The sequence below is a fragment of the Periophthalmus magnuspinnatus genome, chromosome 9 (genome assembly GCF_009829125.3).
Source record: "Periophthalmus magnuspinnatus isolate fPerMag1 chromosome 9, fPerMag1.2.pri, whole genome shotgun sequence".
NCBI lineage: Eukaryota > Metazoa > Chordata > Actinopteri > Gobiiformes > Gobiidae > Periophthalmus > Periophthalmus magnuspinnatus.
In genome coordinates this window covers 10,564,075-10,576,712 of record NC_047134.1, presented here as the reverse complement: position 1 = coordinate 10,576,712, position 12,638 = coordinate 10,564,075, and the positions used below count along the sequence as shown (strand labels likewise).

General features: G+C 40.3%; 1 protein-coding gene across 2 annotated transcripts; it reads left to right on the top strand.

Moving 5' to 3' along the window:
* Positions 1-359: 359 nt before the first annotated feature.
* Positions 360-12,412, top strand: septin5a (septin 5a). Of its 2 annotated transcripts, XM_033973008.2 has the most exons (12): positions 360-476; positions 610-623; positions 7,274-7,364; positions 7,769-7,855; positions 8,869-8,992; positions 9,589-9,723; positions 9,811-9,928; positions 10,011-10,112; positions 10,631-10,727; positions 10,819-10,954; positions 11,031-11,133; positions 11,467-12,412. In XM_033973008.2, exons 1-12 carry the CDS (start codon positions 431-433, stop codon positions 11,527-11,529), a joined length of 1,116 nt encoding a protein of 371 aa, XP_033828899.1. In that variant the 5' UTR covers positions 360-430; the 3' UTR covers positions 11,530-12,412. The 2 variants fall into 2 exon arrangements, with proteins under 2 accessions (XP_033828899.1, XP_033828898.1); XM_033973007.2 differs by lacking the exons at positions 360-476; positions 610-623 and adding an exon at positions 5,382-5,794.
* The last annotated feature ends 226 nt before the right edge of the window (positions 12,413-12,638 follow it).

Genomic DNA, 12,638 nt, shown 5'->3' with positions numbered 1-12,638 from the left:
CTGGACATATTGCAACCCAGAATGTCCATATACTCTACCCAAACAGTGTTGAGTTCTTTCCAACACAAAAAAGAGCAGGTTTCCATGTAATTCTCACTATTGAAGGCAGTGAAAAAGTGGGTCATTCTGTAAATAAGTGGGGCCAGGGACAGACCACCAGAGGATGGAGACGTGGTCATCCTGTCCCTCTCCTCTGCTGTTTCCTGACTCTGCTGTTTCGTTCTACTTTATCCTCCTGGCCTCAGATTTTGCTCTTCATCTCTCCTCATCCCTGTGCGTAAAGGCTGAGTGGCTGGCTCTGTGGGCGGGGTCTGGAGCTGACAGCTGACCCCGCCTCTCCTTCCATCCGTGCGGGCTTTGGAGGCGAGGAGGAGCCGCTTTCCCAGAGCTCGTCGTTTGGGTGAAAAAGCTCCGTGCACAAACGAGCACCATGACGACGAACATCCGATACAAGAGCCGCATCCCGGTGAAAACAGGTGAGGCAGCGCGTGTTTCATTTGACTCACAAATGTGTGGAGACAGTGCGATGATTACTCTCTGTCTGTGTCTCATGGACGTCGCTTTGCATCCCGCACCTGCGCCTCCGCATCTCTCCATCCGAATGAGCAGAGGACAGCATAGAGGTAAGTCCATGTCTCTTTTTCTATAGTCTATGAACGGTGTCTGTGGTATAAGATGTTTGGTGATTGTTTTAGAGGGCCAGTGTTCACGCATTACGTATTACGCATCTTTGGGCCATGATGATGTGGTCAGCTCCACAGTGAGAGGCAGTGGGGGTTGGATTTCATTTTTAGACTCATATGTGGAGCAGGCCAGTGTCAGGAGAACTGCCAAGAGCCAACAGAGGCCCACACGGCAGAATCCATCCTCCTGCTCCTCTCCTCACAGCACAATCATCCAGCGCGTGTTATTAGTCCAATTAACTCCGGCTCTTTTGTCACGTTATGTCATTATAATCCCATACTCCACGGCTTTGAGCTCAGCATCTGTAAACTAAAGGCTCAGCTGCCACTGAGGTCGCCCCATCACCCTCCACACTGTGCGTCCCCTGCAGCTTCAGATAGGCCTCATTAAACCAACAATGTGTCATACTCTTATCTAAACTGAAGGCTGATAAAATAACACTAGGGATTTCTGTCTAGTTTAAGGAGGACCAAGAGCAGAGAGATGTAGGACTAACAGGAGCAGAGAGATGTAGGATCAACAGGAGCAGAGAGATGTAGGACTAACAGGAGCAGAGAGATGTAGGATCAACAGGAGCAGAGAGATGTAGGACTAACAGGAGCAGAGAGATGTAGGATCAACAGGAGCAGAGAGATGTAGGACTAACAGGAGCAGAGAGATGTAGGATCAACAGGAGCAGAGAGATGTAGGACCAACAGGAGCAGAGAGATGTAGGACCAACAGGAGCAGAGAGATGTAGGACTAACAGGAGCAGAGAGATGTAGGACCAACAGGAGCAGAGAGATGTAGGACTAACAGGAGCAGAGAGATGTAGGATCAACAGGAGCAGAGAGATGTAGGACTAACAGGAGCAAAGAGATGTAGGATCAACAGGAGCAGAGAGATGTAGGACTAACAGGAGCAGAGAGATGTAGGATCAACAGGAGCAGAGAGATGTAGGACTAACAGCAACAACCAGGTTCACAGATGCTCATGAATTCATCACTGGGTAAAGGGAAAATAACTGTGGTCTCATTGAAAATGCCAGTCTCCATGAGACAGATGATGCAATTGCTTGTCATTCCTTCCAAACTTAGTGAGATTTACACCAAATAAAACAGTGACGCACAAACCTTCTGCTCTGATTTTGACAGTTCCATAATCACTGTGACCTCTTCACCTTTGAGAACATGTGAACACGTCGTAACTGATCTTAAATCAATGTTTGGGAAAACTCTTTCTCTTTACACATCTCCCTGATGATCGTCCTATCAGTTCTGCTAAAGCTGTAATATTTTGTTGCTGGGCAACAGATCTTTTTTTAAAATCCTTTTCATTCTCTGATATGAATGAGGCACTGACCTCTCCACAATCCTGTAATGTGTGGGTGGGTATGTTTTCACTATAGTCAATATTATCATCCACAGTTTTTATTTCATACATCACTTTGTTTTAGGAAATATGAATTTGATTTATTACATTTTCTATCATTTTGTTTTTAAGGCCTTTTACCTCAGTTTTATCTGACACACATTCATAGTTACTCTTCATTGGACCTCTGTTTAGACCCCCAGCAGGGCGCTCAGCAGTGCAAATGAATAATTAAAGATGCCCTTTAGGAGTGCTTCTCTTACCTTAATGACACACACTGCTTTGTTTACAAGGAGCAATAACGCCTCTATAGAGATTTTTCACATTTTTGTTATGTTAATAGACTTTTGAAACAGAGCACATTGTCCCTCAACAGTGTAGTTTTTACTTACAGATAGTCGTCATTCACAAACTTACTCCAAAAGCAGAATGCTGCCTCTTTTCTTACATATTGGGTTTAGTCTGAAGAGCTTAAAACACCAGAGGAGAGGCTGATACAGATAGGAAGCATGAGGGCTAATCCACTGAGACAAGAGCTGTCATGTTTATGTCCCAACTGCACAATCACTATTAATAATGGCTTGTATAGATTCTAGGGCTGTAGCATAAACTGTATTATGTATATATACAGTCTGTGGGCTGTAATCGACTACATAAGTTAAAGACTTTCCCTGTGCATTGATTAGTCCACTAAAAAGAGCGTGGCTTAGGTAAAAGATCTCAAAACTATCTGATCCAACCATATACAGTACAAAGTAGATCCAAAAAGCACAGACAAGGCAAAAAAAATAACTGGTACTGATTGATAAAGTCATTCAATCAATCTGCTATTGTCCATATTTAGTATATCATTAAAACACAGTGGACTTCCCCTAGGACTGATTAATGCTGGACTAATCATTATGTGTTGTTGTGTATTTGTAAATGACACACTACCTTACTACACTGTGTAAATAGAGTTGGATGCTATAACTGTGCCACAAATGCCAAGCGTCCTTGAGAGGAGCTTGGGCAAATACATGCTTCAGATTTGCATGTTAAAGAGCTGTACCCAGGGGGCCTCTACATCTCCGGAGAGTGAACAACTTTTGTTTATGAGCTCCTCTGTCGGGGGTATCGCTGTTATCACTTCCTGCTGCCGCTCTCAGGTCGTCCAATCAGCAGCAGGCGTCCATTAGAGCTCTTTCAGGGTTAATGGTGTGAAAGAGTCAGCCGGGCAGTGGGAAAGGTCACTGCCCTTCACCGCCACATTACAGCTGTCTGCAGCCTAAAGGCACCAGATATGAACAGATGCACATATTCAACTTCAGCTTTTCAGGTTCTCACTGTCAGCCTCTCTCAGTGAAACATGTGGTTTGGACAATTTAAATTTTCGTTTATGCGTATGTAACATGACACTGAAGTTTGCCCATGAACCTGTTGCATCAATTATAGATGGAAACTTCATTTGCTTTGTCGGCCAACCTTGATCTTGAACCAAATCCTCCTAATCCAAGTTTATACTACAACACACTCTTGAAAAGGATATTTTTAATGTCAATAATGCTCTCCTGGTTAAGTAAATAAAGAAGAAAATTGCTAGTTATTTGTGATTATCTGGGAAAATCAAATGTCAGTTTTTGTGATTTTGAAGGCTTTACATATTGTGTTCCTTCTGATTGGACTACGATTAATTGAAAAAAGACTTGCATTTCCTTCACATCAGTATTGAAATACACAGGAGGACTATTAAGAGTAATGTGCACCGTCGAATTAAAGACGCATAAAGATGTTTGCCCAGACAGCCTCTATGTTAAATGAGAAAAATGTCAACACTGTCACACTGTAGTTGCTCTGCGTGGTAGCGGTTTTGCCTGTATGAATATAAATTTGTATTTGAACTGCCAATTTCACATACCTCACTAAGTAATAGCCGTTTTGATCTTTTCCTTGTTATTCTTTAAATGTAACCAGATTGCATGATTCTTTGAGCATGTGTGATTGTAACAGAGAGAGTGTGAGACAGCTGGTCCCAGAGCGACACACAGGGGGTGGGGTGACTATTGTTGTCCCATTTTAAGACATCTGCTCCTCTCTATTGATCAGCACTCATCATAAATTTACTCACAAAAACACATAAAACTGGATTTGAGTTTGACCATCTCCATCTAAAATGTGTTGACAGTTGCATCAGCATCTTTTTTTGCTGAGAGGGCACCTGGGGCTTTTGGCGTATCTTTAGTTTTTGTCTCCATCGTGTGGCGTGGAGTGGAAGCGCCCTCTAGTGAATTTATGTAGGGTGTGTCTGTTTTAGGGTCAGAAAAGCAAAAAGTCAGCTTCTTTTATTCCTGCGAACAGTAAGCTTGTGTTGGCCACATTGTATAGGTCGGGACACACCCACGAGCAGTAGCCACACTCACCGCACATCTGGAAGCAATCGTCTACGTCTGCTGCTACCTCATTCAACTCCTCATACTGCTGTGGTTCTCAAACTGTGGGGCTGGGTCCTCTGGCAGGATGCTTCAGGGAGTACTGAATAGAGATTTGTTGTTTTGATCTGGTGTAAGGCACTTTGATCTTTGGTCCAGCGATGGAAGGACTTCTGAAGCGTCCATATTGCTTACATCCTCTTGCAGATTTGTTGGAACACAAACTTCCACTGTCTTCCAAGGAATGGAATAAATATAAATAATAATACGGAAATTTTGAAATATTTATTTTATTAAGTTTTGCACTGATCTCATCCTAGAATAGGGTTTCATTGTTTAAGAAAAGTTAAAAGTACACTATGTAACTTTTCTGGCAAGGGATGGGCTACCCGCATGTCTCTATGTGTCTTTACACAGATCTACCTGCAACTGCCTGGTGACATCACCTGGAGACATGCGGGTCTCCATGGAGATAATGCCATACTTTGCAACATTACAAAGTAAATAAGATTGCTGGAGACAAGCGCAACCAGAAACATAATACATAATGCACCTTTAATTCCAATGCTTTACTTCTGACAGCTCAGCAGCCCTTCACACATGGCACAAATTACTGTGAAATGAAGTAATGCACATGACACTGTAGGAAATTTAAAATATGCATGAGTCTGACTTGTTTACCCAGTACACTTGACAGTTGCTTGACAGTTGAGGAGGTTTCATTCTATTGTAATTATTGAAAATGATTGTCAGGTTGAGAGGATCATGTGCACAGGCCTGTACCTGCATCTCAGAGATTGTCTTCATATACTGTGTGTTCAGAGCCATCTTTGTCAGTCGTGTTTTAACAGGTTCTCCTTTGTCCTCTAACTTTCTGTATAGATTCTGTGCTTTTCTCCTTTCACACTGCCCTCCCATCTTCATTTCTTCCTGTGTATGTTTTATTTTTAGTGGCCACTGCTGCAGCTGGGGGAGGGAGTCCAGACTGAATGAATGAGTTTCTTTAAGGCCTCTAAACCCTTTCCGTCCCATTACAGTTTCCTCCCTTAAATTGCCACCCCTTGTCCCCCATGATTTGAATCCATGTGCTCCCCATGCTGCGATAGAGAATTCCTCTGTACCTGTCTGAACAGAGCAGGAGCGCTGTGGGGCACTGAGGGCAAGAAGACAGGCGAGAAAAAAAAAAAACAGGATAAAAACACAAGTAGGAGGAACTAAGGAACATAGAAAGTACCCAGACAGGAAAGAGTGGAGCCAATATCGTCTGGGATTTTAGGATGGACGCTATTATGCTGCAGGAAAAACTGGTGGAACGGCTTCTGTGCCCACGAGTCAGGACAGCCAGGCAGAAGGTAACAATCTGGGCTGGGACAACCTTTAAAAAAATGAAAGTATAATTGTTTTGTTTGCTGCTTGGCAAAGTGTTATCCTCTGCAAGCTATGATGAGAATTGTGACTTGACTAATTGCTCATGTAGGTTATCCATGCGTTTCAGGATGATGAAAAGTTAGGTTACCATGGCAATTAGCAATTCAAATGTTATATCTTTTGAACTGTCCTCACAATGGCACCGTATATTGGAAGCTGAAATTCATAAATAGGTAAAGGTCCCATAGACTCTATACGACTTGCTTAGTTTGTGTGGCTCTTCTTTTTGCTGAGAGATGCACAGTTCACATCTTGTTTTTGTTATTTGTCTTTATTACATATTTTCTTACACGCTCTTCCCCCTCGGTTACAAAGTGCATATGTGTAGTTGTGAATCTCTCTTCTCACTGGTCTCATTGTCTGTTATGTTTTTACAAATCCTCTCTCTTGGGGCTGTCGGAAATACCAGTGACAAGTTATGACAGCGGCATAGCAGGATGCTAACTGTCAGTGTCTTTGGCGTGAGTGAAAAAGCCTTTCAAGAGACTCAGTGGAAATGAATGACCTCGACTCACATTCAAATATAACGGTAGAAAATGCCAACGCCAGAGGAACGCACGATGCCAGACCACTCTGGCACACAGACACTGGCACCATTTGTAGGACTCTATGCTAACATTTTTGCGCACAGGATGGGGTGACTACTCCTTTTTACACATCACTAGTTGACGATTAGTGTGATTTTTAAATTTTCGTTGCATGTGTTCATCTTTATAGATACATAATTTTGTTCTAATCATGATTATTTACTATATTGGCAGAAAAAAACATAGGTAAAATAGAAACTAGACTCATTTCAAGAAGTATCAATAGGCCTACTATGTACAACAATAGAACAAAACTAGACTGGTCTTGATCTAGAACTAAAACTAGGTCACATGGTAAATATTATGATAATACATTGTATTATGTAAACAAATGAGTATTATCTTTTCCTTAGAATTTAAATATAGTAACTGACAACACCAACAGGTCTATACATGAGATGCAACTGTCCAAAGTGTCTTTTAAGGTTTAAATCTGTAAGTAAACTCCATATAAATCTACCTGCATTCTTCTGCTTGGCTGCTGCTCATGTTAACATCAAGTCCTGGCTGTAGCTTTAGTGGAAATTCTTAGACGGTGGTTATTCTCAGTGCGTGCATGTGTTTTCCATGCCGTGTACGAGGTTGGGTCCTCTGGTGTGGTTACTCAAAGGCTGAAGTGCCATTAAAAGTCCACTTATTTAACAAATATCTTGTAACTTCTATTTTTGTCGGATTTGACAAGTTGAAGTGGGCAGTCTGAATTGGGGATTTGAGTTTTATAGCATGGTAATATTTTGTCTAGTTTTCTGTTTTACAAGGTCATGCTTTAACAAAACAATCATTTTATTAGTATGTGTTGTCTGCTGTGTTTCCTAGGAGAAACAGTATGTGGGTTTTGCCACTTTGCCCAACCAAGTGCACAGGAAATCAGTAAAGAAGGGCTTCGACTTCACTTTGATGGTTGCAGGTCTGTTATAAACATTTATTGTACTTTTTAAACATGCATTATGTAGGTTTTCTAGTGGAGGATCTGCCACCTGCTTTTCTCAATGGAGATGTTATTCCTTCACCTTGAATATTCCACAGTATGGCATTAATCTATCTGCATGGAGACAACCAGTCAAGTCATAGGTCAAGTCTGTGGAGAGAAGGCCACATGTGTAATCAGATAAACACACAACATAGATAGTTTTTATGCCATACTGTTGAACATTCCAGGTAAAGCAGGAACATCTCAGTGGAGACAAGCAGCAGATCCTCATCAGAAATTATACACGGTGCACCTTTAAGCTCTTTGGCATCTTTTATGTCCTGTATTTATGCACTGGTATATAAATTGTGGTAGTTGTACTTACAAAATATCTGTTTTAGGGGAGTCTGGAATGGGAAAATCCACACTGGTCAACAGCCTGTTCCTCACGGACCTCTACAAAGACAGGAAGTTACTAAACGCTGAAGGTGAGGTTTAAAATGCAACACTGACCTGGGCAGCTGAGCTTAATGACATGTGTTCATCAAGTAAATAGGACTATAGACCAGGACTAAATCTAGACTAAACCTGGACTAAAAAGACGATGTGTAAAATTATAATCCCATTCATAACAAATAATTTTATTGTTTATTTATCTTTATTTATCTTGGAAGAGCCCAATGGGAGTACCCAGACTCTCTTTTTCATGGGTGCCCTGTTCAAATACAGAAAAAAACAAACAAAAACAAACAAAACAAATAACTACATAAGTCCATTTAAAACATTAAAATCAGGAGCAGGTGTGACTATAAATGTTTATCTCCAGATTATTTAAAGTGCGTATGTGGCACCAGTATATCCACTTTTTCCATTTTTGGCAAGCAAAATAACCAAAAGATTTTTTTCCATTTCAGTTCCAGTGCGGCCAGTTTTTTTTTTAGAGTTTAGGTCATGAGATCTTGTATTAAAAGTTCCCATATCAAAGTTCAAAAAGCAAGTGAGATGCCCAGTTTATTGAGTAGTCCCTTATGAATAGATTTTATCCAGTGTTGTTCTCTTCTGACAAATAGCGATGGCTACAGTCATACACTTAGTTTTATTTGTATTCAATGATAAACCAATTGAATCAATAAATGTAGTAAAAAGCAGCGGGCCCAAAATTGAGCCTTGGGGCACTCCTTTGTTTAAAGTTAAAACATTTTATTTAAACTCATCGGCTCCAATATCCAATATGCTTCAGTCGCTTCAAGAGGATGTTATGAGCCACTGAATCAAAAGTTTTAGTTGAATCAATAAACAGAGCTACACAATCTTGTGGTTGCAGTGACTTATCATCATAAACCAATGAATCAAAGAGAAACATAACTAAAGTGTAAACCTGATCTGACTCGTTACATTAAAAAAAAAAAAAAGAAATCCACCAGAAAAACACATACATCCAGTACACACACCACATGTTGAGAACCTTTTTAAACAATAACACTGAACCTTGTCATTTCAGAGCGCATCAATCAGACCGTAGAGATCATCAAACACACAGTGGACATCGAGGAGAAGGGAGTGAAACTAAAACTCACCATCGTAGACACGCCGGGCTTTGGAGACGCTGTCAACAACAACGAATGGTGAGATGATGACAGTCTCTCTGCTCCATTATGGAAAACATCATAGTCACTGTTATTTGGCTCATAATTTGGCTGAAATCATGATTATTTCAAAGAATGACTTAAAGTTAAAGCTGAACTTTCTCGTGGGGGTTACGTCACCTGCTTATCTGAATAGAAACGTTATTATTTTGATTTTGAATGTTACACAATATGGCATTAAACTGATCTGTCTTGCATTTATTCAGTGACTGTGCTTTATTGTTCAGTAAATACATTAAAAAACAAGCGTTCTTGCCTTGAGTGGTCACCTCTCCACTGATCAGGCCTGTGACGTGGCCCTTGTGACGTCACCTGCTTGTCTCTATGGAGATACATAAGTTACATGTGTACTGTGGAACATTTCAAGAAGATATGCAGCTGGTGGACCCACAGGAAAATGTAGAGAATGCACCTGAATAGACTTATTTTGTCAGTAAAGTTTTGTGATTCATATTTAAAAGCTATTGTGGCTTTGACTCAAGGAGTTCATTAGGATCCCATAGAATTCAGAACAGAATTTTTGCTTAAACAATCTTTTGTCAGATGTATTCACGATTAAAATGTGATTTACGCAGCTGGAAGCCCATTACAGACTACATAGACCAGCAGTTTGAGCAGTACTTCAGAGACGAGAGCGGACTGAACAGGAAAAACATCCAGGACAACAGAGTGCACTGCTGCCTCTACTTTATCCCACCGTTTGGACATGGGTAATACAAACACTGTTATAATTTGTATATTAATGAATGTATTGTACTGATTATAAACGTGTGTTGTTGTTTTGTTTTTATTGTTAGGCTGCGACCTGTAGATGTGGAGTTTATGAAGGCTCTGCATGAAAAAGTGAACATAATTCCTCTTATTGCCAAAGCTGACTGCCTCACACCAAATGAAATCAAGAAGCTCAAAGACAGAGTGGGTGTCGGCACGATACCTTATAGAATAGTATCTTAGACTATATCTGGAAAATCTACATTTATTTTTATTGCGTTTTCAGATACGAGAGGAAATTGACAAATTTGGGATTAAGGTTTATCAGTTCCCAGAGTGTGACTCAGATGAGGATGAAGAATTTAAACAGCTGGACAAAGAACTCAAAGTAAGCATCTGTTCGGTAGAAGAATCTCTATAGCGATGTATTTTAAAATAGCATTTCTAAATGCTAAAATAGCATTTTAGCATTTCTATCTTTTTATATGATCCATATCCGTGTCAAAATATATTCCACAAGAAACTACACACTTGACAGAAAATCACACATGTCTCTGGATCTAATTCAACATTTTGATTCTATTATGAGATGACCTATAACTATATTGTTTACATTATGGTACAATTATGTTTTGTTTAAAAATATTAGCCCTCTTTTTATTCTCTCCGCATAATCTGGTGCTTAAATGTCAATAAATAACACTAAAGTGACCGTAGCATGTGCAGCGTTTGCTTACACCACAAGATTAAAACAAGAAAACTTTGTGTAGTCTTCTTTGCCAAAAATACACTGGCCTGTGAGTCATTTGGTAGTTTTTGGATTGATGTGTATTACTACTGAGAAATCCTGTTTTAGTAAATGTGATTAAATAAAATTGCTCTTCGTTAACTTGGTGTTTCTGACAGGAGTGCACCCCGTTTGCTGTGATTGGCAGTAACACAGTGGTAGAGGCCCGTGGACAGAGAGTGCGAGGACGCCTGTATCCCTGGGGTATTGTCGAAGGTAAAACTATAAAACACATTTCTGATCAATTGCCACAGATAAAGAAACAAGTAACAACATGAATTTAATTTGCGTTTTATTATGTGCTCAGTGGAAAACCAGTCACACTGTGATTTTGTCAAACTGAGGAACATGCTGATTCGTTCCCACATGCATGACTTGAAAGACGTGACCTGCGACGTGCACTATGAGAACTACAGAGCCCAGTGCATACAGGAGATGACCAGGTGGGGGCGCAAACACCACCACTTTATGTTGAGCTTTGTGACATTATGAGTAAAGCTCATGTTTTCTCTCTAACAGTAAACTGGCCCAGGACAACCGCATGGAGAGTCCTATCCCCATCCTGCCCCTGTCCACTCCTGATGTGGAAACTGAAAAACTCATCAAAATGAAAGATGAGGAGGTAATTCTACTGATAATGTTGTGACAGAATGTTTCGAGCCCTGGTTTCATCAGTTATACATGCATTAAATGAACATTAGAGCAATGGTTTTCAACTGGTGGGTCAGGACCCAGAAGTGAGTTCTAGACATGATATTGAAATTAATATTTTTATTTTAGTTGAGGCTGGATTCTCATGTTACACCAGTCATAGCTGATTTAAATGCTGACAAGCCTTCTCTCCTGATCATTAAGTGATCTTTCTTACCCTGAGTAAATGAATAAATGCCCAGTTTGTCAGTTTTTACACTTTGATAGTGCTGACAATACATTTTTAACATGTCTTCTTCTGCAGTTGAAGCGGATGCAGGAGATGCTGAACAAGATGCAGCAGCAGATGCACGATAAAGAGCAGTGATGTGGAGTGAAGTAGGGCAACAGCGCCCCCTGCTGTGTATGCTCACAACAACAGAGACTGTCAGAAAAAACCCACAAGGGTCTTGTGCTAGTGGTGACTCTGGCTGTTTGGTGCTTCTGTATAGTCTGCCTGGGCAATGGCTAAGAGTTTTTCATTTCTCTGAAACTATGAGCCCCCATTGTTATAAGTCTTATAATAAATATACTTTGTTTAACAAAAGCATAATTTAAGTCCTAGGCATTATATGTTATTTATTAATTTAGTGCTAAACCTTTTGGATATTCTATCAGGGTATGAATTGTGTTTGCAAAATGTTTTGTAATACATTAACTTGTGATGTTTGCATTTTAAAATATATTTTTATGTTATATTATATTATTGAGTAATGCTGTGTATCCGTCCATGCACCCCATGTGCCCTTAAATCGACCACAGTGACTTTGTCAGAACCCAAACTCTCTCTCTGTCTCTTTTTGCTTTGACTCATCATGGACATATATTAACAGTCAGTATTTTAATACTGAGACCCACTTGATGCTGGTGTCAAACTGTGAATGGGGCGCCTCAGACATAATGACAGAGTGAAGCAGTGTGCATGTCGGAGCATGCTGCTCTTCTTTGTGCACTCTGCAGATTTTGGGCCTATTTTTACTTCAGCCCTGTGCTTGTAATAAATGCATTATGACCTCTTGCCATGGTAAAATACTGACAGTACTGTCTTGGCTGTGGTGTCTCCTCTGCTGAAGTGGCTTTTTGTGAGTGAGGTTTTGTATCGATGTCGTTTGTTTGGGTGAATCAGGACTTGAGTGATATGAGATCTTGCAGGTTCGCTTTGAGCTCAACCATAAGCTCAAAAGTGTCACAAATAAACACTACATGAACATGCTATTGTTTCTGCATTACTTATTTTACTCAGACTGTAGGAGAACAAACTCTTAATCTGCTGAGTCACTATCTTTGGTAGACATCCTTCCTTTATGTTGGAGCTTGCTTCTCCCCTGCCAATCAACTACCAGAAACCTTAAAAGAACCGCATTATTTTTTTTGGAAAAGGAAAGAAAATGAGTCTTTGTTTTATCAGAGGAAAATAATAGGACCATTAAGATAGTA

What these genes read in the sequence shown, in the direction of transcription:
- septin5a (XM_033973007.2), top strand. Translation starts at nt 5,720, where the DNA reads ATGGACGCTATTATGCTGCAGGAAAAACTGGTGGAACGGCTTCTGTGC. An exon ending in GAAGTTACTAAACGCTGAAG is followed by an intron (nt 7,856 to 8,868) that starts GTGAGGTTTAAA and finishes TTGTCATTTCAG; the next exon opens with AGCGCATCAATCAGACCGTA. An exon ending in ATCCCACCGTTTGGACATGG is followed by an intron (nt 9,724 to 9,810) that starts GTAATACAAACA and finishes TTTTATTGTTAG; the next exon opens with GCTGCGACCTGTAGATGTGG.